Raw genomic sequence first — 24,870 nt, forward strand, 5'->3', positions numbered from 1 at the left:
TCAAAAATTAATATGTTCATCCCTGTACCTATGTTATTAAGAATTTCTGCATCGTTAAACAAAACACATTTTAGTCTACTTTTAACCTGATCATTGGTAGGATATTAGAATATTTTGTTTAATATAAATTTCCTTTGATTTTTATATAATTGGCAAACTCTTCTTTCAGCATTTTAGCTAAGGTAGTAGTAAGTGATTAAATCTCTATCATTATGGGACGTATCTTAAAATTAACAAATGATCTGTCAGTGGTCATATGAAGTAATATTGCATTGTCCATGTATTCTGTGACAAGATGGCTATCCTTTATCTATGTAATAAAATGTGAATCAGATTGTGTTTTACCCTTTTTTGGGCATCACCGTGTCCCTTGGAAATCTCAGTGTTTCATGATCCATGTGTTTTTATTAACTGGCTATTGAATACAACATATGTTGGAGCTGTAAGTAATATGAATTTGACTTTATTGTGTTAGGTGTGTTATATTTACTTTTTGAAGATAAAACTGAAGAATTTATGAGGAATCTAAGTATTATATACATACAGCGCAGAGCCTTAGTGAGTGCACTTTCCCTCCACTCTTCATAAAGCTTTGGCAGAACTTCTAATCCCTGATCAATATAGTCTACCAGCACATGGAGAATGACTAAAAATGTGGACTCATTTTTATGTTGAAATAGAGCTAGTACAACCGCAGCAGTTACAACAAGGATTCATAGTTGAAACTCAAGGAAGGAAGAAATTTGCGAAGTAAAAGCATGGGCGAATTTGTTGTCATCTTCTTTTCTCTTCTCTTTTATAGTGGGTCCTAGAAATATTTAGGAATATGGGAATTTTATGATTGCTATACTGACTAATACTATTTAATACGAAGAATTTACAAAAAAAAGTCTAATGACTACTTTAATGGTCGTCCATCATCTTCTAGTTTTAATATTTTCTTTTAAGAATTTTTTTATTCATTTTTACATACCAACCACAGATTCCCCTCTCTTCCCTCCTCCCACTTCTCCCCAGTCTTCCCCCAACCTGCCCCTCTCCTAAATGTAAATCTAGCAAAATAGTCTTCAAGAATGGAGATAAAAGGTAATTTCAAATAAAAGAAGCTAGATAAAATTTCACCAGACCTAAATGAAATGCAAATTATGTTCACAAATAAATGAAATTATAAAGAAAAAAATATACAGATCAGTACTGCTTATATACAACTAAATCACCCTTGTCTTTGATTGGTTTTATGTATTAGTGGTATTGAAATGACCAAGCAGATGCCATAACAGTCTGCTCAGTCTTCTCTCAGAGATCAGGCCTCAATTTCAGTTTCCTGAGACTTGAGCAAGCAGTTTCTGGGAGGGCCACGAAGAAAAGACATAGTCCTCGCAGTAGCTCCCTTTCTGCACGTACTCTGACTGCTCAAAGTTCAGCCAGATGTTTACTGTCTGGGACCCCTCACCAACTTAGAGTTACATGCATGAGTCAAGGACAGAGCCTGGACCACTGAGCCATCCCCCACAGTCAATACTTGCTAGGCCAGCCAGCTACCATGGCAGCTCAAAGACAGAGGCTGGACCACTGAGCCAGCCCCTAAAGTCAGTATGTCGTAGGCCAGCCAACCCCCATGGCAGCTCAAGGACAAACCTGGGACTAGTCCTAGACTCCCCTCAAAGTGATAATTGTAAGCCCCAATCAGTAAATTCAAAGATTACATACCCTTACCCAATTAAGAGAGAACAGAGATCTTCAAAAATAAAAATAAACCAATCCGAGTTGCACCCATGAAAAATCCCCTACCCTCCTCCCCAACCTCCCTAAAGGGCTTGTGGTTTTTGCCTTTAAATAGCTAGCTTCACAAAGAAAGAGCAACTCCTCCCTGCCTCACAGTACTGGGTGTAGGAACGAGTTCCCTGTTTAGACTTGTGTCTATAGAATAAACCTTGCTGTTGCATTCTGGACATCCACGGTCTTCAGTGGTCTCTTTGGGGTCATGATCTTGGCATAACATTATGTGGAATTTAAGAAATTGGAAACTCCTGACTAAGATGAGAGACAAGAATAATCTGAAAGTACTATTTAATACAAAATAAACTGTGACAAAATACTTCCCCTAGCAATGCAACAATAAATTTTTTGTCTGAGAGAAATGGCCAAATATTTTACCAGAAAATTCATAATCTGATATCAAATGACAATTTGCTTATGTTATATGATAACTTTAATGATATAAACAATTTTTATTTTAGTTTTTTTGTCTACAGCTCAACCAATTTTAAGTGTTTGGATGTTTGTTCAAAGTAAAATTTTTGCTTGTTTGTTTGATTTTAGATGTTTTAAATTTCCTCTTACTTTGAGGTGACCATTTGACCTTCTGATGACTCAATTAATCAAATTTTGGCACTTTAAAATGACTAGAAAATCTCTTACATAAAATTTTAAAAAAGACTTATTACTTTTTTTCACATGTATGAGAGTTTTATTTGCATGTAGGCATGTGTATCATGTTCCTGAATTGTCTTCAGAGGTCAGAGAGCATGTTAGATGCCCTGAAACTGGAGTTACAGATAGTGCTGAATCATGATGTGGGTACTAGCAATGGAGCCCTAATTCTCTGTGGGAGCATCAAGAACTCTTAACTACTGAGGCAGTTCTTCAGGGCACAGATTCTTGTGATTTTATTCAAAATGTTCTCTTCTCATAGAAGGGCTCAGTGTGCTTGGGAAAGTCTTTGGATTTTCCTCTACATATGGTTTCTTTGGCTAACATATTTTCCTGAATTGACTAAGGTACTGCTTCCCTGAGAACACAGCAAGTTTATATGGGGCATGTTTTAAGCACTGCAGAGTGTTGTTGGCAAACTTTTTAGGGTGTTGCTATTCCATGTAAATTTATTATTCTTTTAGTTACTATCAGTGAATTAGACAAGATAGAATTATTTTGTTTGAAGAGGCACAAAAGGCAACATAAGCATATATATACACACACCCTGCAGGTACTTTCCAGAGACAGTCATCTTCCTTGAAAATCTACTTTGCTATCTTAAACCTTTTATTTTAGATGTTTAAGTGAACTTGTAATCCTTAAATCTTATCATTAATGTAGACTAATTATACAGGAACGTGTTTCATTGTAACATCTGAATGAACTCATGTTTAGTAGTTTGTTAACAGTACCTCCTTTAAATATCCACATATTTTTCTCCTCATTATTTTCAGTACATCCCTGGCATCTTTGTATCGTTTTATCCCACATATGATACAAAACTTTCAGTATCTTTTCTTCTGTGTCTTCCTTATATCTGCTAACATGCATCTTTATATAAAGAGATGATGTCTTTATTCTTTTAGCTAAATAATCCCCCATCATTCATATATATTACATTTTAGCCCTTTACCTATTGATGAGATCCTATGCTAATTCCAGAATTTATTATTGTGAATAGTGCTGTAACAATCATGGGTGTGTCTCTATAAATGTTATATGGTAGGGCTGATTGCCTTAGTTATTTAATAGCCAGTAATGTGGTTGCTCTTAAAAGAAATCATTTTTGAATAATCACTGTTCTAATTTCCATAGTTACCTTTCCTGCAGCAGTTTAGATGTGTTAATTTGATAACAATCTTGCTGTTGTTTGTTATTTATTTTTCTTAATGATATCCATTGAGAGTTAGATGAATTGGAATATCATGTAGATTCGATTTGGATTTCATTAAGAATATAGGTGTTGACGTATGTGTGTGTGTGTGTGTGTGTGTGTGTGTGTGTGTGTGTGTGTGTGTGTTTGTTAGCCATTTTCACTTCTTTTGTTGATTAACATAGTTGATTTTTTAATTTAAAAATGTTTAATTCATTTTACATATGAACTGTCCCCCTTTCATCCTTCCTTCCTCTCTCCTCCCTCTCCACACCCATCTATCTATGCTCCATGCCCTCCTCCAAAAGGTAAGCCTGGTACATTCAATTGAGGAAGGATCAAGCCCCGCCACCCCCCTTCAACAAGGCTGAACAAAGTGTCCCACCATAGATTGTGGGCTCCAAAAGCCAACTCATCCAACATGGATAGATCCTGATCCCACTGTCAGGGTCCCTCAAACAGATCAAGCTATATAACTGTCTCCCGTATGTAGAGGGCTTAGTCTGGTCCCATGTAGTTTCCACAGTTTCAGTTTAAAAAGTCTATGAGTTCTTATGAGCTTGATTCAGTTGTCTCTGTAGATTTCTCCATCATAATCTTGACCCCTTTTGCTCATATAACCCCTCTCCCTTATCTTTGACTGGATACCTGGAGCTCAGCCTGGTGCTTGGTTATGGATCTCTGCATCAGTTTCCATCATTTACTGGATGAAGGCTCTATGATGACAGTTATTCACCAATCTGATTACCGGGAAAGGCCAGTTCAGCACCCTCTCCACTATTGCTAGAAGTTTAATCTGGGGTTATTCTTATGGATTCCTGGGAATTTTCCTAGCACCAGGAAAATAAAGCATTTATTTGATTCAAACCTATTGGTCAGTTTTTATTTTCATTGTCTATGTACTTAAAGACCTATATATAAAGGGAGAACTTGAATTTGAAAGAAAACATGGAGAAGTTTATGAATGGGTTCAGAAAGAGGAAAGGGAAGAGGTTTACAATGTAATTATTATTTCAAAAAATAAAAATACCTGTTAGAGTCCATGTCTGTCTTGTGTTTTCCCTCATATTTGTCAATGACCTTTTTCTCCCTTAACCCATAATGTCTCTGTCTATCCAGTTATCTCTTTCATTGCTCTCCCAGTCCTTTCCTCCCCCAGCTCAACCATCCTGTTTCCCTATGTTCTCATCCCCCATCCCCTCCTTTCTATTTCCCTCCCCTCATCCCTAGTTTACTCATGGAGATCTCATCTATTTCTCCTCCCCAGGGCAATCCATGCACTCCTCTTAGGGTCCTCCTTGTTTCCTATCTTCTCTGGAGCTATGGGTTGTAATCTTCACTTTACATCCACTTATGAGTGAGTACTCATGTTTGTCTTTCTGAGTCTGGGTTACCTCACTAAAGATAATATTTTCTAGTTCCACCCACTTGCCTACAAATTTTTTGATGTCATTGTTTTTACACCTGAGTAATACTCCATTATGTATATGTACCACATTTTCTTTATGCATTCTCCAGTTGATGAGCATCTAGGTTGTTTCCAGGTTCTGGCTATTATGAATATTGTTGATATGAACATAGTTGATAAGTGTTCTGTGGTATGATTGAACATCCCTTGGGTATATGCTGAAGAGTAGTATCATTGGATCTTGAGGTCAATTAATTCCCAATTATCTGTGAAGTGGCCATACTGATTTCCAAAGTGGCTGTACATCTGTCAGAATGGCTAAGACATAATTGACATATAAGACATATATACTCCAAATACTCATCTCCTATTGAAGGAAAGCTGTCAAACATACCTCCCCTATTCTTTATAAGTATTTCTCTTGCTATAGAGAAGCATTTATTTGATTCAAACCTATTGGTCAGTTTTTATTTTCATTGTCTATGTGATTAAAGACCTATATATAAAGGGAGAACTTGAATTTGAAAGAAAACATGGAGAAGTTTATGAATGGGTTCAGAAAGAGGAAAGGGAAGACTTTTACAATGTAATTATGATTTTAAAAAATAAAAATACCTTTTAGAGTCCGTGTCTGTCTTGGGTTTCCCCTCATATTTGTCTATTACCTTCAAGCTTTCAAGTGTTTAATTTAGATCTTTGATACAATTCATCTTGGTTTTTTTTTTTTTTACAGGATGGGAAGTAAGGATATAATTCTCTTTATTTACTTGTGGATAACTAGTTTTGGTGGCATCAGTATGTCTCTTGTTCTTTTTGTTATGTTTTTTATTTTTTAAAATTTTTTGAGAAAAGATATTATGTAGCTTATATTGGCCTCAAGTTAGGTAGCCAAAAACAATTTGAACTCCTCATCCTCTCATCTCAGCCTCCCAAGTAAGGATGTTATAGGCATACACCACCATGCCTAACTCCAGTAACAATTCACAGACTTTGTCTTTGCTGTGACATATATTAATTACACAGTATTCATTATTACTGAAGCTTAATAAGCTCAAAGTGTTCATAAATACCACTTCACCTCATTTATTCATTCACCAATAGGCATTCATGCATGTTCCAATAAATATCTGTAATCTACCTCATTCCAAAGATACCCTCCTGTGTCTAATAATCTCTGGGAAAGGAATAAGCTAATCTTTGCTTTGAGTTGAAAAAATAGATTTGACATAGGATATTTTAAAAGAATGATAAATAAATCAAGAAATGACTCCTTCATAAAGCCAATAGAATTTATATTCATAGCTGACATTTCACTATTTTCCATTATGCAGGGATTTATTGTAACTAGTTTTATGATTTTTTCTTTTATTACCACAACAACACAACTGAAGATGTGATCTTTTTATACTTCCTGTTATGTGAAAATTCATAAATTATTTAAATAGCTTCATTCCATACTTTTTGTAATGTGTGTATAGATGTTGTTGAATTCATTAATAAAGTGCTACATGTAAGAACTAAACTGGAAACTCAAGCACATATTCTCAGTAAGTATTGAAATGCCTTGGTGATGATGCAAAATTTTAAACATGACTTGGGTGTCGATGGATTTTTCTAAATGGAAGAGCTCACACTTGGCATCAATGACTTTCTGATCTTGAGCACTGAAGACAAAACACAACAACAAAAAAATTATTTTTGTAAAGTGACTTGGAGAATTCTGAGGATAGATAATAGTAACTTTGATACTTTGGTGCATTCCATGGTAAAAATTGATAAATTAATAAGGAATATTGGGAATAGCATCTGTGGAAACCACCATTAAGGATGGAGGAACAATGAGAAAAGGAAGCTGCTCAATAGATTTCCCTTAAGATATGAAGGTTATTGGGAGGTGGGGTTCAATGTTGGCTCAAGCACAGAAGTACAGTCCCTACAGAGAAGTGCACGCATTTCTTAAATGTCAAGTCTCTAAGGAACAAAAGACACATCCTGGTCTAGCGTGTGAACACCATCATCTCATGTCTTTTTTATATCTGTGTCTGTGCCTTTGAGATTGAGAAAGCCTCTACCTTGTTCATAACCAAGTATATCATGCTAGTGAAGTATGCAAAATTTCTGATGTCTTATTTGAGGTTAGGTGTGATAAAAAGATAGCACCTCAAATGATTAAGGGGTACTTGATAAATTATAACAGATTAATGGTGATTTCAGGGTATATGAAAATTAATTTTGTGTTGTGTCCTTTTGGAATTGAAGGTTTGAAACCCCCAGAGATTGACAGATCCCTATAAAGCAACAAGCAGAAAGGAATGACAAAAAGCTTTTCTCTCATAATGAGGTAAGTTGAAATTTCTTTATGCTGGTATCCTCATTTTTCCTTAACATCATCATTGATCTATCTGCAGCATCTATAAATGATAAATTGTGTGATGGTTCTGGCATCACAAATTACTAGGAAAACTAGAAATAAATCTTAAACATCCAGGGGCCTCTCCACAGTAGAGGAGTTAAAATAATTGTATTCTTTTTGATAGGCTGTCGTTGGATATTGTTAATGACTGGGTGACCTTTTGGCTATTTGTGGAGGCAGAACTCATCTACCTTTTCTATTGAGGCAGACAACACACAATAGCCAGAATTGTTTATCCCAGACTCTTCTCTCTCTTTCAGTTAATAGAAACAATTGTTAGGGAGGACGTTATATGTATTTTATAGCTTGCTGACCTCTATGCTATCTTGGCTAAAGGCCACATTAGATTCTATGCCCTTTAACTATAGAACCCACCCTCACGGTCATGGGTACATTGTAAAGGAATTTCTATTAATCACACTTTGAGCTTTATTGTGCACCTGGAATTCAAATGTTTGTGGCTGGAAGCTCCTTCCCAAATTTACCATGTTTTAAATATGTTGACAATGATCTTCCTGAGTGTGATCCAGGTTGACAAAATCAATCTGAATCAAGTTTTCATTTTCAACTCGGCAGATAACTGCCTGCAATGACACTTTTAAGATCCTCCTTAATAAAGGTACATTTTACAATTGCTTTGAAACATTTATTAATTGTAAAGTTCTCTTAAATGGAGATTATTCAACATGTATTTTCTCCATATAAGCTTGCTGTTTCAGTTTTGAATGTATATAGAGATAGTGGTAATTATAATGTAAAATGTTCTTTTATTTGTAGAAAATTTAAGCATGCACCCATTCTTAATTATTTTAACTTGCTGAAAATTGTATCTACAGACTTAACTATGTTTCTCATTTGAATTGTGTTGCAATTCATCAATTTATCATGCACTGCTTGATTTCTAATCCTATGGACTCAGCCATGTATAATCTCTCTTCATGAATGTAACTGAAGAGAAGACATAGCGTTTCCATTTAGTGCCTTGTCTTTGGTCTTGTGAAGTAGCATGACATTGAATTCCAAGGATCTCATGAGTGCCTCTTCATTTCATATTATGCAATTCTAAGACTCAATGAAATTCCCAAAAGAGAATCCTTGAAAAGACAGTACAAAGTGTTGATAGTTTCAAGAGACACAAGTATTACAATGTTACAGTCAATAAGTTTCATCTTGACCATCTCAAATCTTTCTAGAGTAATATTTTTTCTGATAGTAAGCATGAGAATATAATCATTCCTAGACTCTGACTAAATCTAAACTAAGTTTGTATTTGAAAACATGTTAGTAGTACTGATGCCACCACAGTTATATCTGGTTGAGGTTAGCTCGAGGTTGCAACAGGTTCTCCATGCAAGCAATTGTTACATGATGAGATGAGGGATTGGAATTCTCTACTTGTTCTGCCTCCTCTTACTTGGATATCTGAGTAGTCATGATAGCAAGTCACAGCAATGACCACAGATTTTTAGATTTCTAGTGATTAATTTACTCTATTTAGCTTTTAATGTTCTAGTTGGGGAAATATCACTCTACATCCTGATAGCACGAACAGTAATTTATGTGAACTCAGCTATATAGGCATTTCTATCATGTGTTTCACAAATGTAATAGAAGCTGTGGCTGTAATTTTTGGTGGTCTTATAATGTCACAATATTTTTTGTGTGTTTACAGATTATCTTAAAGAAGAATGGGTTTGGAAAATGGTTCTTTGGTGACTGAATTCATCCTACAGGGATTAACAAATGACCCTGATCTCCAGTTGCCACTGTTCTTACTCTTTCTGCTAATATATACAACCACAGCACTGGGGAATGCAGCTTTGATCATTTTAATTGTGCTGAATTCTCACCTCCATACTCCCATGTACTTTTTTCTTTTAAACTTGTCCTGCATTGACCTCTGTTATTCCTCTGTAATCACACCCAAAATGCTGATGAACTTCTTAGTAAGGAAGAATGTTATCTCTTACATGGGATGCATGACCCAGCTGTATTTCTTCTGTGTTTTTGCCATTTGTGAATGTTGTGTTCTGACATCAATGGCCTATGACCGTTATGTGGCTATCTGTAATCCACTCTTGTATAATGTTACTATGTCCCCCAAGGTATGTTCCTATCTTATGCTTGGTTCATACTTAATGGGATTTTCTGGTGCCATTATCCACACTGGATGCATCCTAAGACTGACTTTCTGTGACAGGAACACCATCAACCACTATTTCTGTGACCTTTTCCCTTTGCTGCAGCTCTCCTGCACCAGCACTTACGTCAATGAGATAGAGATTCTTATTGTAGGTGGGATATATATCATTGTGCCCAGTGTCATTATCTTTACCTCTTATGGCTTCATCCTTTCTAACATCCTTCAAATTAGATCCACTGCAGGCATAGCCAAAGCTTTTAGCACATGCAGCTCCCACATTCTTGCTGTTTCTCTATTCTTTGGATCTTGTGCATTTATGTATCTTCAACCCTCCTCACCTGGATCTATGGATCAGGGAAAAATATCTTCTGTCTTTTATACCATCGTGGTTCCCATGATGAACCCCTTAATTTATAGCTTGAGAAACAAGGATGTTAAAGTCGCCCTGAGAAAAACCTTTAGCAGGAGGAGGCTTTGAGTAAATTCAAATGTTTATCAGTATAGTTTTGTCAATGAGTATTTCTGTGGCTTTAATCAAGACTGCCTTTTTAATCTATTTTTGTTAAAAAAAAATCTGATCATTTGTAGAATACTGGAATATTTTTGCTCTTACAGATGATTTTGTTATAAATTTTCCTTTTATTTTTTATTTTTTGGGAAAAAATCTCTCATTTTATTTAAGAATAGCATTAATTAGTTAAACCCATTTTGTCATTCTTTTTATGGGATGTATCAAAAAAATCTGTCTATGGTTACACAAAGTAATTCTGCATTGTCCATGTATCCTGTGGCAAGATGGCTCACATTTGTGAATGTAATCAAGTGTGAATTTGACTAAATTTTTCTTTTCTTATACATCACAGTATCCCTTTGAAAGGCAAGTGATTAATGATCCAGGTGTTTTTATTAACTGTCTATTAAATACAACCTACATTGCAACTGTAAATAATATGCACTTTCCTTTTTTTGTTTTTTGTTTTTTGTTTTTTCGAGACAGGGTTTCTCTGTGTAGCTTTGTGCCTTTCCTGGAACTCATGTGGTAGCCCAGGCTGGCCTCGAACTCACAGAGATCTGCCTGCCTCTGCCTCCCGAGTGCTGGGATTAAAGGCATGCGCCACCCCTGCCCGGCTTGCACTTGCCATTTTTATGTCAGCCATTTCTATTATATTTATTTCATAAATATTAACCAGCTATTTTATGAGGTATGTATTTTATATGTGTGCAGTATAGAGCTTTAAGGATTATACTTCCTCTCCACTCTTTATAAAGCTTTGGTAGAACTTTTTATCCTTAAATAATGTCATCGAACATCAGGTTGGAGAATGATTGAATAAACATGTGGGTATTAAAAAGTTATGTGCTTCTGGGAATCCGGTGCCTGTGGTGTGACACCTTGCACAGCCTTGGTGCAGTGGGAAGGGGCTTGGACCTGCCTAGGCTCAGTTAGCTGGGCTCTGCTGACTCCCCATGAGAGACCTCGGTTTTGGGGATATGTGGATGCGGGGTGGCTTGGGAAAGAGGGCTGGGAGTAGGAGGAGAGAGGAGGGGTTCTGTTGATAGCATGAGGTTGAGTAGAAAATTTCTTAATAAAGAAAAATAAAATAAAATAAAAAGCAAAAAAAAAAAAAAAGATTCCAGTCCCTTTGAGCAACCCAAAACAATCATGACATTGATCGAGTCACTACATCTTTTATACATTCATCTTTTAACCTGAGTCATTGATTGTTAACAGCTTTTTAGCTTTAAAATTCAGACTATATATGTATATATATATGTGTGTGTGTATACATATATACGTATACAATATACACAAAGGCTTAACATTTCCTCTTCCCTTGATCCATCATATATAGATATTCAAGTGAAATTTAGCCAGCATAGAACTAAGCTTATATTAATGAAAGATCCTTTTAAAAAGAAGTTAAGAAAAAAGTATAATATTAGATGCAAAAAATTGCCAAATTTTATTCTATGTCATTATCTAAATAAATTTGACTTGCCATATTTGCACATAACTTTTTTTTTTGTTTTTTTGAGACAGGTTTTCTCTGTGTAGTTTTAGTGCCTGTCCTGGATCTTGCTCTGTAGACCAGGCTGGCCTCGAACTAACAGAAATCTGCCTGGCTCTGCTTCCCAATTATTTAATTTCTTACAGCTGTCTTGTCCTTGTGATATCCAAATGTTAGGTAAGAGATAAAGATGCTTAGATAGTAAAATGATTTCATTTTATAAGTTGAGCTTTTCCAAATTACATGTGAGATCACTATGGATGTATATGATATGGTACCTACTGAAAAAATAGGAATTCAAAGTAATACGTGATAATGACAATATTGATGCAAAAAACACAGCTCTTACCTTAACGGGAAAAAAGATTTCAGTCTTGAGTCATTTTGAATGACCATGGTCTGGAAAAACATTTAAGTTATCTCAAACCCCCCTTTTCACTATGGGAGTAGTTTCATAAAGTTTTATAGTTTATAGAACCAAGGAAGTCATACATCAAGGTGAATTTAGAAAAGGTTGGTAGGTACATCAGAAAGGCAGTTACAGCAAGATGCCTCTGATGTAGACCCAAGAAACTCTCCGATGACATCTTAGCTTTAGGGTGGTGGAAATTTGTAGTCTGCCTAAGTTAATTAATTCCATAGTTTTTAATCTATTAATCACATGATATTATTTTTCACAGAGCTGGGCAAGGAATGTCTGTTGGAGAGTGAGACTAATGCTAGCCCAAGATAAGGTAATTAACATCTGGGCTTACAAATTTCAGCCTGACCAATCATTGCAGTTTCAATCAGTGAAGCTTTGAAAACATAGGTTTCATGCAGAAAAAATGTTTCACAATGACATATGTATAAAAAGAATATTTCAGTCATTGAACCTTGATGTTTGTATAAGAATTATTTATATAAATACCTGGCAGCCACAGTGTCTGAGTCTAAGTCACTTCTCTCTGTCTCTCTCTCCTTTCTTCCTCTTTTTCTCTCCCCCTCTTTGCCCTCCTGCTTTCTTCTGGACCTGCTTCTCAGGACCTCTTGGGTGCTAACACATAATACCACTGATGTATACCCTCATCCCTCTACAAATAAAATTTAATTAGAATTTATCTACATCACTTATTGAAAAAACATACTTCAGTCTCTTCTTCATACCTGATTTTTTTTTGGGGGGGGGGGTTCCCTGCGTAGCTTTGTGCCTTTTCTGGAGCTCACTTGGTAGCCCAGGCTGTCCTCAAACTCACAGAGATCCTCCTGGCTCTGCCTCCCAAGTGCTGGGATTAAAGGCATGTGCCACCACCGCCCGGCCACATTCCTGATTTTTCATTCATATTCTGTATGGTAATTCCTCTCCCTCTCTCATGTTAGGAATTGTACAGAATACACAAATACTTAATTTTTCTAGTTATTTAAGCTATGGAGACACTTTATGCTGGAGAGGATGTGGAACTAGGGGAACTCTCCTCCACTGCTGGTGGGAATGCAAGCTTGTACAACCACTTTGGAAATCAATATGGCGCTTTCTTAGAAAATTGGGAATCAATCTCCCCCAAGATCAAGCTATACCACTCCTGGGCATATACCCAAGAAATGCTCAATCATACCACAAGAGCACTTGCTCAGCTATGTTCATATCAGCATTGTTTGTAATAGTCAAAACCTGGAAACAATCTAGATGCCCTTCAACTGAAGAATGAATACATAAATTGTGGCACATATACACATTGGAATACTACTCAGCAGAGAAAAACAATGACATCATACGGTTTGCAGGCAAATGGATGGATCTAGAAAAAAATCATCCTGAGTGAGGTAACCCTGACTCAGAAAGACAAATATGGTATGTACTCACTCATAGGAAGATGCTAGATGTGGAACAAGGATGACTGGACTGCTACTCACAGCACCAGTGAGGCTACCTGGAAAACGGGACCTCTAAAAAGACATGGAGAAATGGTTGAGATCTACATGATCAGCCTGGTCATGAGTGGGAACAATGAAGGGCGATGGTCGAGGGAAAGAGAGTGGGAGATCCTAGCTGGATCAAGAAAAGAGAGGCAGAACAAGGAATAGGAGACCATGGTAAATGAAGACCACATGAGAAGGGGAGGAAGCAGGGAGCTAGGGAGGCCCACGGAGATCCACAAAGATACCACTGCAAAAGACTGCTGGCAATGGTTGAGAGACGGCAGGAACTGACCTACTCTGGTGATGGGATGGCCAGACACCCTGATAGTTGTGCCATAAACCCCATCCAAGGACTGAGGAATCTGGATGCAGACATCCACGGCTGGGCCCCTGGTGGAGCACTGGGAGTCTAATTAGTGAGAAAGAAGAGGGTTTATATGAGCGAGAATTGTTGAAACCAAGGTTGGATAAAGCACAGGGACAAATAACCAAATGAATGGAAGCATAGGATCTATGAACCAAAGGCTGAGGGGTCCCCAACTGGATCAGGCCCCCTGAATGGGTGAGAGTCATTTGGCTTGATCTGTTTGGGAGGCAGCTGTGCGTTGGTGCCAGGTCCTGGGCTCGTTGCATGAGTTGGCTGTTTGAATCCTGGGACTTATGCAGGGACGCTTGGCTCGGTCTGGGAGGGGGGGACTGGACCTGCCTGGACTGAGTCTACCAGGTCGATCCTGGTCCTCAGGGGAGACCTTGATCTGGAGGAGTTGGGAATGGGGGTTGGGCTGGGGGGAGGGGAAGGGGGGCGAGAGGGGGAGAACAGGGGAATCTGTGGATATCATGTTGAACTGAATGGTGTTGTAAAATAAAATAAAAAAATATTAAATAAAAATATTAATAGATAAAAAAAATATTCAAACAATGTGAGGCTCAAGTATCTAAGCACACAGGCACAGAGAACAAAAGTATCAAAATGAAAATCTCTAGTGACTGTTAGATCAGCATCCCTGGAAGCATTTTGGAAATAAAAGAAACAGACAAACATATACAGAATTTTTCCTTAAATCAGAACAACCTAGGGGCCATAGTCTTTCTGTGGGAGTAGTGACTGCTGGCACATGGCACATGGGCATTGAGGGCTTTGTGCAATGGAAAAGGGTTGTGATGGGAGATTCTGTCTGTAGGCCAGTTCCCCAGCAGTGTCAAAGTGATAGATACCCATGGAGAGAAGCTCCCTGGATCCTACTGGCCCACAGGTGTCATTAATGAAGTCAACTTTCCTGTCCAGAAATTCCCTGGCCACCTTAGGATTTTAGTCATTAACCCTTCAGTGACAGTGTCCTAGGTGTGTTTATGCATCCCAGATGTTTAAAGCATGTGTCTTAATCTGTCCCACCTGAAAGCTGATAGTATTAGAGGTCTAAAAAAGCAGCTCAATGGGTCAGAACTAGTCTAACCTACATGCATACATCCACAGAGCTATAACCAACAAACAAAAACAAAAATAAAACTAGCAGAAAGATATTTAAAAATATATTTGCAAGAAATTCTTGTAAGAATACCTGAAGCATGTAATGACATACTATGGAAATAATTACATCTAGGTCTGAAGGAGATGGGAATGGGGGTTGGATTGGGGGAAGGACTGGGGAGGGAGGATGGAGGAGGGAGGAGGGAGGAGAGGGGAATCTGTGGCTGATATGTAAAATTAAATTAAATTATAAAATAAAAAAACAGAGAAAAATTGAATGATTACTAATTAAGTAGGAGAAATCAGATTATATCTCTGGGAAAATACATAAATTGAATATATCTATTTGTTCTTATAAAAATTTATAGTTTTATGATTAAATGAGACGTTATATATAAAAAAAGAAACTCTAGGAATAGACTCTATGAAATATTAACATAAAAGACATGGTGAAAAACTGAGAAATAACCAAAACAACAGTTTTCCCTCAAGAGAAGGTAGCTGGAAGATGCGAGTTCAATATTGGCTCAAGTATGGAGGATGTATAATCCCCAAAGAGAAGTGCACACCTGAATAATATATTGAGTCCCCAGGGAAGTAAAGGCCTGTCATGGGTAGGTATCTAAATGCCATCACCTTATCTCCTTTTTATATCAGTAATATGTTTCCTGGGAAGAACCTAAGAAACACTCTGTCTTGCTTATAACTAATTTCTGTATGCAATTAATCTTATATGAAATATGTGGTGTTTCCTTAAGTGTTGAGGATGATAAAAATGAACACAGTTTAATTTTTCATCTTTCCCTTTAGTGGATCATGACTACACTTATTAAACATGAACAATGTTTCAAAAAGTGTTCAGAGCACATCAGAAATTAATTTTGTGAAGCATTGTTTTTGAATAACAAACTGAGTGCTTTGGAGCCTGATACGGTCTTTCTTGAATATTAGGAACATTTACCAACGAAAGGGGTCCATAAGATTTCTCTCTAAAATAAGGTAAGTTTTAAAATCTATTCTTACTAAAATCACAAATTTTATTGAAACATTTACTGAGAAAGAAATACTATGTAAAAGGGTTTATGATGTATAATACTCATTTTGACCACATATCCTGGATGAAATCATGCATCATGTCATTGAGGCTATTTACATATGCCTCTCCTATATGTTGACACACATTTGTGTGTTTGTGTAGTAATACCTATAATGAGAAGATACGGTAAATTTTCTTAAATAAATCACCATGAACCGATGTTAATATGTTGAACATTAGATTTCTAAACACTTTTTTATTTTGCAAAATTAAACTTTCTTCCCTGGGGACTTTTTCTTTCCCCCTAGTTCCAGCGACCAACATTCTTTGTCCATTTATGAGAATATAAATGTTAATAGAAGAGATGACACAGTGTTTTGTGGTGGTATTGTGTTCCCCAAAATATTGTGTACCTTAATAAACTTACCTGGGGTCAGAGAACAGACAAGCCACTAGTTAGGCAGTGATAGCATACTCCTTTAATCCTAGCATTCCAGAGATAGAAATCCCTCTGGATCTCTGTGAGTGCAAGGCCACATTGAAAATAGCCAAGCATGGTGACATACGCCTTTAATCCCAGAAAGTCAGCCTTTAATCCCAGGGAGTAGTGGTAGAAAGCAGAAAGATATATAAGGCATGAGGACCAGAAACAAGAAGCATTTGGCTGGTTAAGCATGTGGCTGGTTAAGCTTTCACGCTATGGAGCAACACAGTTCAGCTGAGATTCATTCTGGATGAGGACACAGAAGCTTCCAGTCTGAGGAAACAGGACCAGCTGAGGAACTGACAAGGTGAGATAGCTGTGGCTTGTTCTGTCTCTCTGACCTTCCAATATTCACCCCAATAACTGGCCTCGGGTTTGATTTTATTAATAAGAACTTTTAAGATTCCGGCTACAGTGTTTCTTCTAAAGTGAGGTTTTCCAGTTGTTATTATTTTTGTTTTTATGTTTTCATAGTGGCATTGTATCAAAATGAGTCCACAATTAATAATATGTACTTTTCTATCTATGAAAAGCAATTTTAAGGTTCAAGAGAAATTCAGAGAAAAATGTCTTAGGTGTACAGAGAATGGTCAGAGTCAGTAGACATGAAAGTTGCAATATTCTTTTTCAATGTGCTTCATTTCCATTACACATGGCAATTTCTCTAGACTTAATTTTTGTGACACTGGCTGCATCATAACCAGTCACAGACTCAATTTCTTCTGCTTGATATTGAAAATACTGCTTATGGTTCTAAGTACACTGGTGGATATAGATTACCACCAGATTGCTAAAACATTTCCCTGTATCAAGAGCAGACAGAAGCAATAAAGAAAGGATTAGAAGAAGGATAATTGTGTCCTTGTGCACCGAATTTATCTTTTGACCTTGAATTTTCAAGTTGTCAAATTAGCATATTAGGTCACTGGGCTAAGCTCTGAGGTGTACTAGTGAGACTCTTTAATGTATTCAACATCTGAGATGCTAATTGAGGAAGACAATGCTGTTACTTATACTGGTAGCTTGAAAGGTGGGCTCAAGACTTTGAAGCTATTTGTTTTTTGACACTCAAACAAGAAACTGACATTTGAAGGGGAAGTTGTGTTTTTAAATTCCTTTTTTTCCCCTGAAATTTCACTTATTTTTCTGTTTCCACAGATTCTCTGAGAGAAAAATGGCTTTTGAAAATGATTCTTTGGTAACCGAATTCATCCTCTTGGGGATAACAGACCAACCTGAACTCAAAATACCACTGTTCCTCCTTTTTTTGGTAATATACATGATCACTGCATTGGGAAATTTGACCTTGATCATTCTGATTGTGCTAAATTCTCACCTCCACACACCTATGTACTTTTTCCTGTTTAACTTGTCTTGCATTGATCTCTGTTACTCTTCTGTGATTACACCCAAAATGCTGATGAACTTTATAGAAAAAAAGGATGTTATCTCTTACACGGGATGTATGACCCAGCTCTACTTCTTTTGTTTTTTTGTCATCTCTGAATGTTACGTGCTGACTTCAATGGCCTATGATCGCTATGTAGCTATCTGCAATCCACTCTTGTATAATGTTGCCTTGTCTCCTAAGGTATGTTTCTATCTAATGCTTGGTTCATATTTGATGGGGTTTTCTGGTGCCATGATCCACACTGGATGCATCCTGAGATTGACCTTCTGTGATGGGAACACCATCAACCACTACTTCTGTGATGTCCTCCCTTTACTGCAGCTCTCCTGCACCAGCACCTATGCCAATGAGATAGAGCTGTTCATTGTAACAGGAAAAGACATCATTGTGCCCACAGTCATTATCTTTACCTCTTATGGTTTCATCCTTTCCAGCATCCTCAAAATAAGATCCACTGAAAGCAGGTCCAAAGCCTTCAGCACCTGCAGTTCCCATATGCTTGCTGTTTGTCTATTCTTTGGATCAGGTGCATTCATGTATCTCAAACCTACCTCAGCTGTATCTATGGATGAGGGAAAATTCTCTTCTATTTTTTATACCATTGTGGTTCCCATGATGAACCCTTTAATCTACAGCTTGAGGAACAAAGATGTTAAAGTGGCTGTGAGAAAAACCTTGAACAGGAGAATGTATTGATCAGACACTGAATCTCTCTGAGCCTGTAGGTAAACCATGGGGAGAGTATCTGTTTGCTATTTTTGATATGATATTTTTGAATTTAATGTAGTTTATTATAATGTATTATATTTAATATGTTTTGTTTAAAATATTTTAACGTCAGTTTTGTTTCTTTTCATATTCATTGAAATTAGAAGTTATCCTCATCATTTTCTTTTATATCTGTTTTGTTTTTTCACTGTGTGTAGAATTGATGCTTTTGTACCTCTTTCAAAATAGCATTAAGTAGTTCTCTTCTGTTTTTGTTATTTTAGACTGTTATTGAACATTTTCTCATATTGATTACAATATTATGTTGTCTGCATGCCTATGTGGAGAACTGGCCATATTTGCCGTTTGGAATGAAATATGAAATCCTCTTTGTGTCTCTGTGTTTGTGTCTTTCAATACTCTACTGGACAAGAATGTACTACTCTCTAAAGCCAGTATTTAATAGGTGTAGATATTTCTGTATTGACCATTGTCTAATGTGGGTACATTGCAGGTGTACTTATGGTGCATATAACATTGTTTTACTACATGTTTTATGTTTACCTTTTAAATATAAACAAGCACATTTTATTGCTAAAATACACTATTACAAACATATAATATTAAAGCTCATGAGATTAATAGTTTACATAATGACACAGGATTTTTAAAGTACATGAACATTTGGACTCTTGATTTCAAACCTACCACCCTGTTTAATATAGCTTCCACTTAAAATGAAATATGACTTATTTATGGTGTATTCTTATTTTTTTATGATGATCTATAGATTCACCTTAGTATTTTTTTTGGTGGCAGCCATATTTATTCAATAAAACTGTTTGCTGGCTCTTTCTTTTTTAAAAACTTACGATGAATGTTTTGTTGGTAAAGTTAAAGATTCTTGATTCAAGCTAGGGTCTGACTTCTTTGGGAAAATGCTCAAAATATTTTAAGAGGCATTTAGATAAGGTACTGGGAAGGAATAGAAGTTAAAGGTAACAGGTCAAAGATTCAAGAAATTGAAATCTCTGTGTGTAAAATGATAAAGAAAAATTAAATTGCAAGTTGATCAGATTTTGTGTGGATTTTTAGATTGAACTTTATATCTGATTATTTTAAAACTTTATTACTTTTTTACAATAGATTTAATTTTTTATTATTTTAATTAAGAAATTTTCCATTCATCCTACATATCAGTCATAGACTCCCTTGTCCTCCCTCCTTCCACCATCCACCCCCCAACCCAGCCCCCATTCCCACCTCCTCCAAGGCAAAGTCTCCCACTGGGAGTCAGCAGAGCCTGGTACACTCAGCAGAAGCAGGTCTAAGCCCCTCCTCCCTGCACCAAGTCTGTGCAAAGTGTTTCACCATAGGCACTAGGTTCCAAAAAGCTGGCTCATACACTAGGGACAGGTCCCAGTCCCACTGCAGGGGGGAGGGGGGCTAAACAGTTCAAGCTAAACAACTGTCTCACTTATCCAGAGGGCCTGATCCAATACCATGGGAGCTATTTATTGGTCTACAGTTCATGTGTTTCCACTAGTTTGGCAGGTTGTCTCTGTACTTTTTCCAATCATGGTCAAGATATCTCTTGCTCATAGAATCTCTCCTCTCTCTTGTCGATTGGACTCCTGGAGCTCTGCCTGGGAGCCAGTCATGGATCTCTGCATCTGGTTCCATCAGTCACTGGATGAGGGTTCTATGATGATAGGATATTCAGCCATCTGATCACCAGAGTATGTCATCTCAGGCACCTTCTTGACCATTGCCAATAGTCTATGATGGAGTCCTCATTGTGGATTCCTGGGGACCTCCCTAGCACTCTTCTTCTTCCTATTCCCATATTACTTTTTATGGTTTTTTATTTAAATATTGTTTTCATTTTATATGCCAACCACAGTTCCCTTTCCATCCCATTCTCTTGCCCCCACCCAAATCTCCACCCCACTCCCATCCACTTCTCACAGGGAGTAAGAACTCCCTTGGGAAGTCAACACAGGCTAGCATACCATGTTGGGGCAGAACCAAGCCCCTCTTGCCTGAATCAAGGCTGAGCAATTTATCCCACCATAGGGAATGGACTCTTAAAAGCTGGTTCATGAACCCAGGATAAGTCCTAGTCCCACTGCCAGTGGACCCACAAACATATCAAGCCACACAACTGTCACCCACATTCAGAAGGCCTAATTTAGTCCCATGCAAGTTCCCCAGCTGTGAGTCCAGAGTCCTTGAGCTCCTACTAATTCAGGTCAGCTGTCTCTGTGGTTTTCCCCATCATGATCTTTATCCTTCCGTGCTTATATGACCCCTCCTCTTTCTCTCTTCAACTGATCTCCAGGAGCTCAGTCCAGTGCTTGGCTGTGGATTACTACATCTGCTTCCATCAATTACTGCATGTAGGTTCTATGATGACAATTAGGTTAGTCACTAATTGATTACATGGGAAGGACAGTTCAGGTACCCTCCCCACTACTGCTAGGAGTCTTTGACTTAAATATCATCCTTGTGTCACATGCTTAGTAAGCTTACCTGGATTCTGAATGATTCTGTTTGTTGCCATTTGTCTCTTGTAGTCCCTACCATGAAAAGGAAATAATTGTTTGACAGGCATATGTATTTGTCACTTAATTTATGTGTGCATAAATACACATATTATATACACATGAGACACAAAGAGGATTTCATATTTGATTTCAAATAGCAAATATGGCCAGTTCTCCACATAGGCATGCAGACAACTTAATATTATTTTAATTAATATGGGAAAACTGTTCAATATCCCCAGTGATAATGTCTATAATAACAAACAACAAAAGAGAATAAATACTTAATACATGTATACATACGTGTATATATAACTTGTATGTATGACAGTCTTAATAAAAATATCATTTCACATTTGTATATTAAGAATACTCCTGACAAAGAAACAATTAAAGAAAAAGAATACTTGAAATTTAAAGAAAGCAAAAGGGGGGAGGTACATGGGAGGATTTGGACAAAAGAAAGAAAAGGTAGAAATGTGGTGATATTTTATTTGTGCACCCATATAAAACTTATCAGAGAATCAGAGGACAGAGCCAGCCACTAGATTAAACATAGAGGCCAGGCAGTGATGGCACACACCTTTAATTCTAGCACTTGGGAAGCAGAGATCCCTCTGGATCTCTGTGAGTTCAAGGACACACTGGGAACAGAGCCAGGTGAGGTGGCACATGCCTTTAATCCCAGCACTTGAGATCTTATGCCTTTGCTTGGGAAGCACATATGTGTTGCTGGAGGGCTTCTCTCCAGGTTTCACCAAGCCCCACAGTCCCACAATCCATGTATAAAATAATCACTCAGATGTTTATATTATTTATAAACTGTATGGCCATGGCAGGCTTTTTGCTAACTGTTCTTATATCTTAAATTAACCCATTTCTATAAATCTATACCTTGCCACATAGCTGGTGGCTTACTGGCGTCTTTACATGCTGCTTGTCCTGGCGGTGGCTGCAGTGTCTCTCCCCCCTTCTTCCTGTTTCCCCAATTCTCCTCTCTCCTTGTCCCACCTATACTTCCTGTCTGGTCACTGGCCATCAGTGTTTTATTTATATAGAGTTATATCCACAGCACATATGCCTTTTATTCCAGGAAGCAATGGCAGGAAGCAGAAAGGAATATACGGCATGAGGACCAGGAACTAGAGACTCTTAAGCAGTTCAACTGAGATCTTCAGGGGTGAGGACTCAAAAGACTTTCAGTCTAAGGATTCTTGGAAACAGGATCAGCTGAGGAGTTGGTGAGGTGAAGTTGGATGAGGCTTGTTCTGGTCCTCTGATCTCTCAGTTTTCACCACAATATTTGGCTCTGGGATTTTTATTAATAAGACCTTTTAGCAATTTGTGTTACATAGAAATAATCTAACTATATTATGATCTCAAAATTATTAAAAATAGAACATGAAATAATTTACATCTTCTTACTCTAGTATTTGTTAAGAACATTCTGCTCCTATTTATATGGAAATTTATAATCATACATATATACATATACACGTGTATATATTTTCATGTCTGTACAAATATATATAGACATATAAACACATATGCACAAACAGATACATTTAAAAACCATATGTTTTTATGAAATGGATGTGTAACTTTAACTATATGTCATAGGGACCCATTTCTCCTCTGTCTCGGCACATTAAGGTGAAGATAATTGTCAATTTAGCCTTGGATTCCATGGAAACTACATGATCATTGCAAGAATAAATACATATTGACTCAATTACCCACTGTTTCTGCTTAAACATTGGGTCAGACATTTATATCCAAGAAAGACATATTTGTACACAATTTCAACATTTGTAGGACATAGAAGACTCTGAGATTCTACCAATATGCTATGTATACACAACAAAAAATATGCACGATATGTAACAATATGAAAGTTTGAGCTTTGGCATGTAGCATATTTGCATTCTATATCATATAACTTTCAAAAATATATAGTTAAAATCATCTCGAAAATGAATATGTAGACATGTCTATTATTGAGATCAACATAAAAATTTTTCCATCAGTCCACAGATTTGCTTTTTCTGTCACTGTCAGTGGGTGGTTCACCATTAATTTACATGAGCCCTTGATAAGGGAAGAGACTTATTTATTATGCCTTTTGTAGAAAATACGCATGTCTAAACACTAAAATCACAGTAAACATAGAGAGTTGAGTTGAAATCTCTCCAAGTGTGTTGGAGGGTGGTGAATAATCAGTATGACATACATCTTTCTCAAGTGGAGTCACTGCTGTTAAAGATCTGTGTGGAACTACATGCTAATGGTATCTGACAGGAGAGTTGATATGCAGTTTTCTTCACAGTATTTTATGTATTGGTCTCTTTTCTCCTCAAGAAACAATTGGAAACTCAAAGAGAATATGATTTCCTCCTTGATAACACACTGGTCCCGATGCTTAGAGATGTTTACAAGTAGTGTGAAATCAAAATTTAAAAGTAGTAAAATCAATTGAGAAGAGTTTCAATAAAAGATAATCCAGATCAAGTTGGCCTGTGGGCAAACCTGTAGGGATCAGCTTGATTATACTAACTGATGTGTATGCCACTGTGGGTAACACAATTCCTTAGATTTGGGTCCAGGACTGTGGAAGAATGGACAAAACAAGTTGAATATAGAGATACATGCATTCATTATTTCTCTGCCCTTGATGGTGATAATGACTAGCTGCCTCTAGTTCCTGTTAGACTCACCCCCAATGATAACCCTTTGTACCTTAAAGTTTCTTTTGTTAGTATGTTTTATCAAAGCAACATAAAGGACACAAGGACAAAATGGTGTAGTGACTTGGATAGTGTATAAGGTATAGGTAGAATGAAAAATCTAAAGAGTGTTGGGACTGCCATTGTACCCAGGATCTCAGAGTGTTCCTTGACATAAGAGAGCACCAGAATAGAGGCATGAAGACATCACACACTTTTTGACCAAACAAGAAAATTTGTGATGGTTTCCAAAGTTTCAGCATACCTCATAACCTCAGCGTGAAACCTGAGTTGGCATCAAACGTCTCAGGGTGTTCAAGGACTCAAAGGATGACTTGGGATAGGGGATGAAATCTTTTCATGCTCCTTGACTTCAGAGACTCACTAGCAGTGAGCAAAAAGACTCAGCTAAGAAAACACCCAGGGTGGGATCTTAAGTGACAGCACACTCCTCAGAAGGTGAGTAGCAGTGTGGGCTAAGCTCTTGATATACTTCCTGATATTCACATCTTGTTTTTAATACATTGATCCACTCTTATTATTAGAAGAGTTGATGATTTCCATAACTAGTCAAGTAAAGGTACTTGCTAAGGAACCATGAGACATGAATGAATTCAAGTTTCTAGAACTCATATGAAAAACCAGGTGTGGCCATGCACATATTATGTCTCCAAGATTTTGGGGGCTGGCCACCACCCTACCTCTGTGATTCATTAGTGACCCTGTCTTAAAGGATAAGATGAAGAATGACAGAGCAGGACATGAGAAGTCTTCCTGTGGCCTTCATGTATACATATAGCCCCACACCGCATACATGTGTATAACACAACATACCCACTTGTACCCATACATACAAAATTTAAAAGAGTAGTAAAATGGTTGAGATCCATGTAGTTACATCATTGGCTGATTCATTCTTTCTTTCCTTATCCCCCTGCCACTTTGTGTTGCTCATTGACTCCCAGGCTCCATTTGTGATAGAAACTACCCGCAC

General features: G+C 37.2%; 2 protein-coding genes across 3 annotated transcripts; both read left to right on the forward strand.

The window, feature by feature from the left end:
- Positions 1–6,913: 6,913 nt before the first annotated feature.
- On the forward strand, positions 6,914–10,070 carry LOC143274113 (olfactory receptor 8B3-like). 2 transcript variants are annotated; one of them, XM_076575573.1, is made up of 2 exons: positions 6,914–6,930; positions 9,137–10,070. In XM_076575573.1, the coding sequence occupies exons 1-2, from the start codon at positions 6,914–6,916 to the stop codon at positions 10,068–10,070; spliced, it is 951 nt and encodes a 316-aa protein (XP_076431688.1). The 2 variants fall into 2 exon arrangements, with proteins under 2 accessions (XP_076431688.1, XP_076431689.1); XM_076575574.1 differs by lacking the exon at positions 6,914–6,930 and adding an exon at positions 8,596–8,603.
- Positions 10,071–15,688: 5,618 nt separating this feature from the next.
- Positions 15,689–19,681, forward strand: LOC102912335 (olfactory receptor 8B8-like). Its single transcript, XM_006996016.4, has 2 exons — positions 15,689–15,967; positions 17,647–19,681. Exon 2 carries the CDS (start codon positions 17,663–17,665, stop codon positions 18,593–18,595), a length of 933 nt encoding a protein of 310 aa, XP_006996078.3. The 5' UTR covers positions 15,689–15,967; positions 17,647–17,662; the 3' UTR covers positions 18,596–19,681.
- Positions 19,682–24,870: the final 5,189 nt, after the last annotated feature.

The sequence above is a fragment of the Peromyscus maniculatus genome, chromosome 7 (genome assembly GCF_049852395.1).
Source record: "Peromyscus maniculatus bairdii isolate BWxNUB_F1_BW_parent chromosome 7, HU_Pman_BW_mat_3.1, whole genome shotgun sequence".
NCBI lineage: Eukaryota > Metazoa > Chordata > Mammalia > Rodentia > Cricetidae > Peromyscus > Peromyscus maniculatus.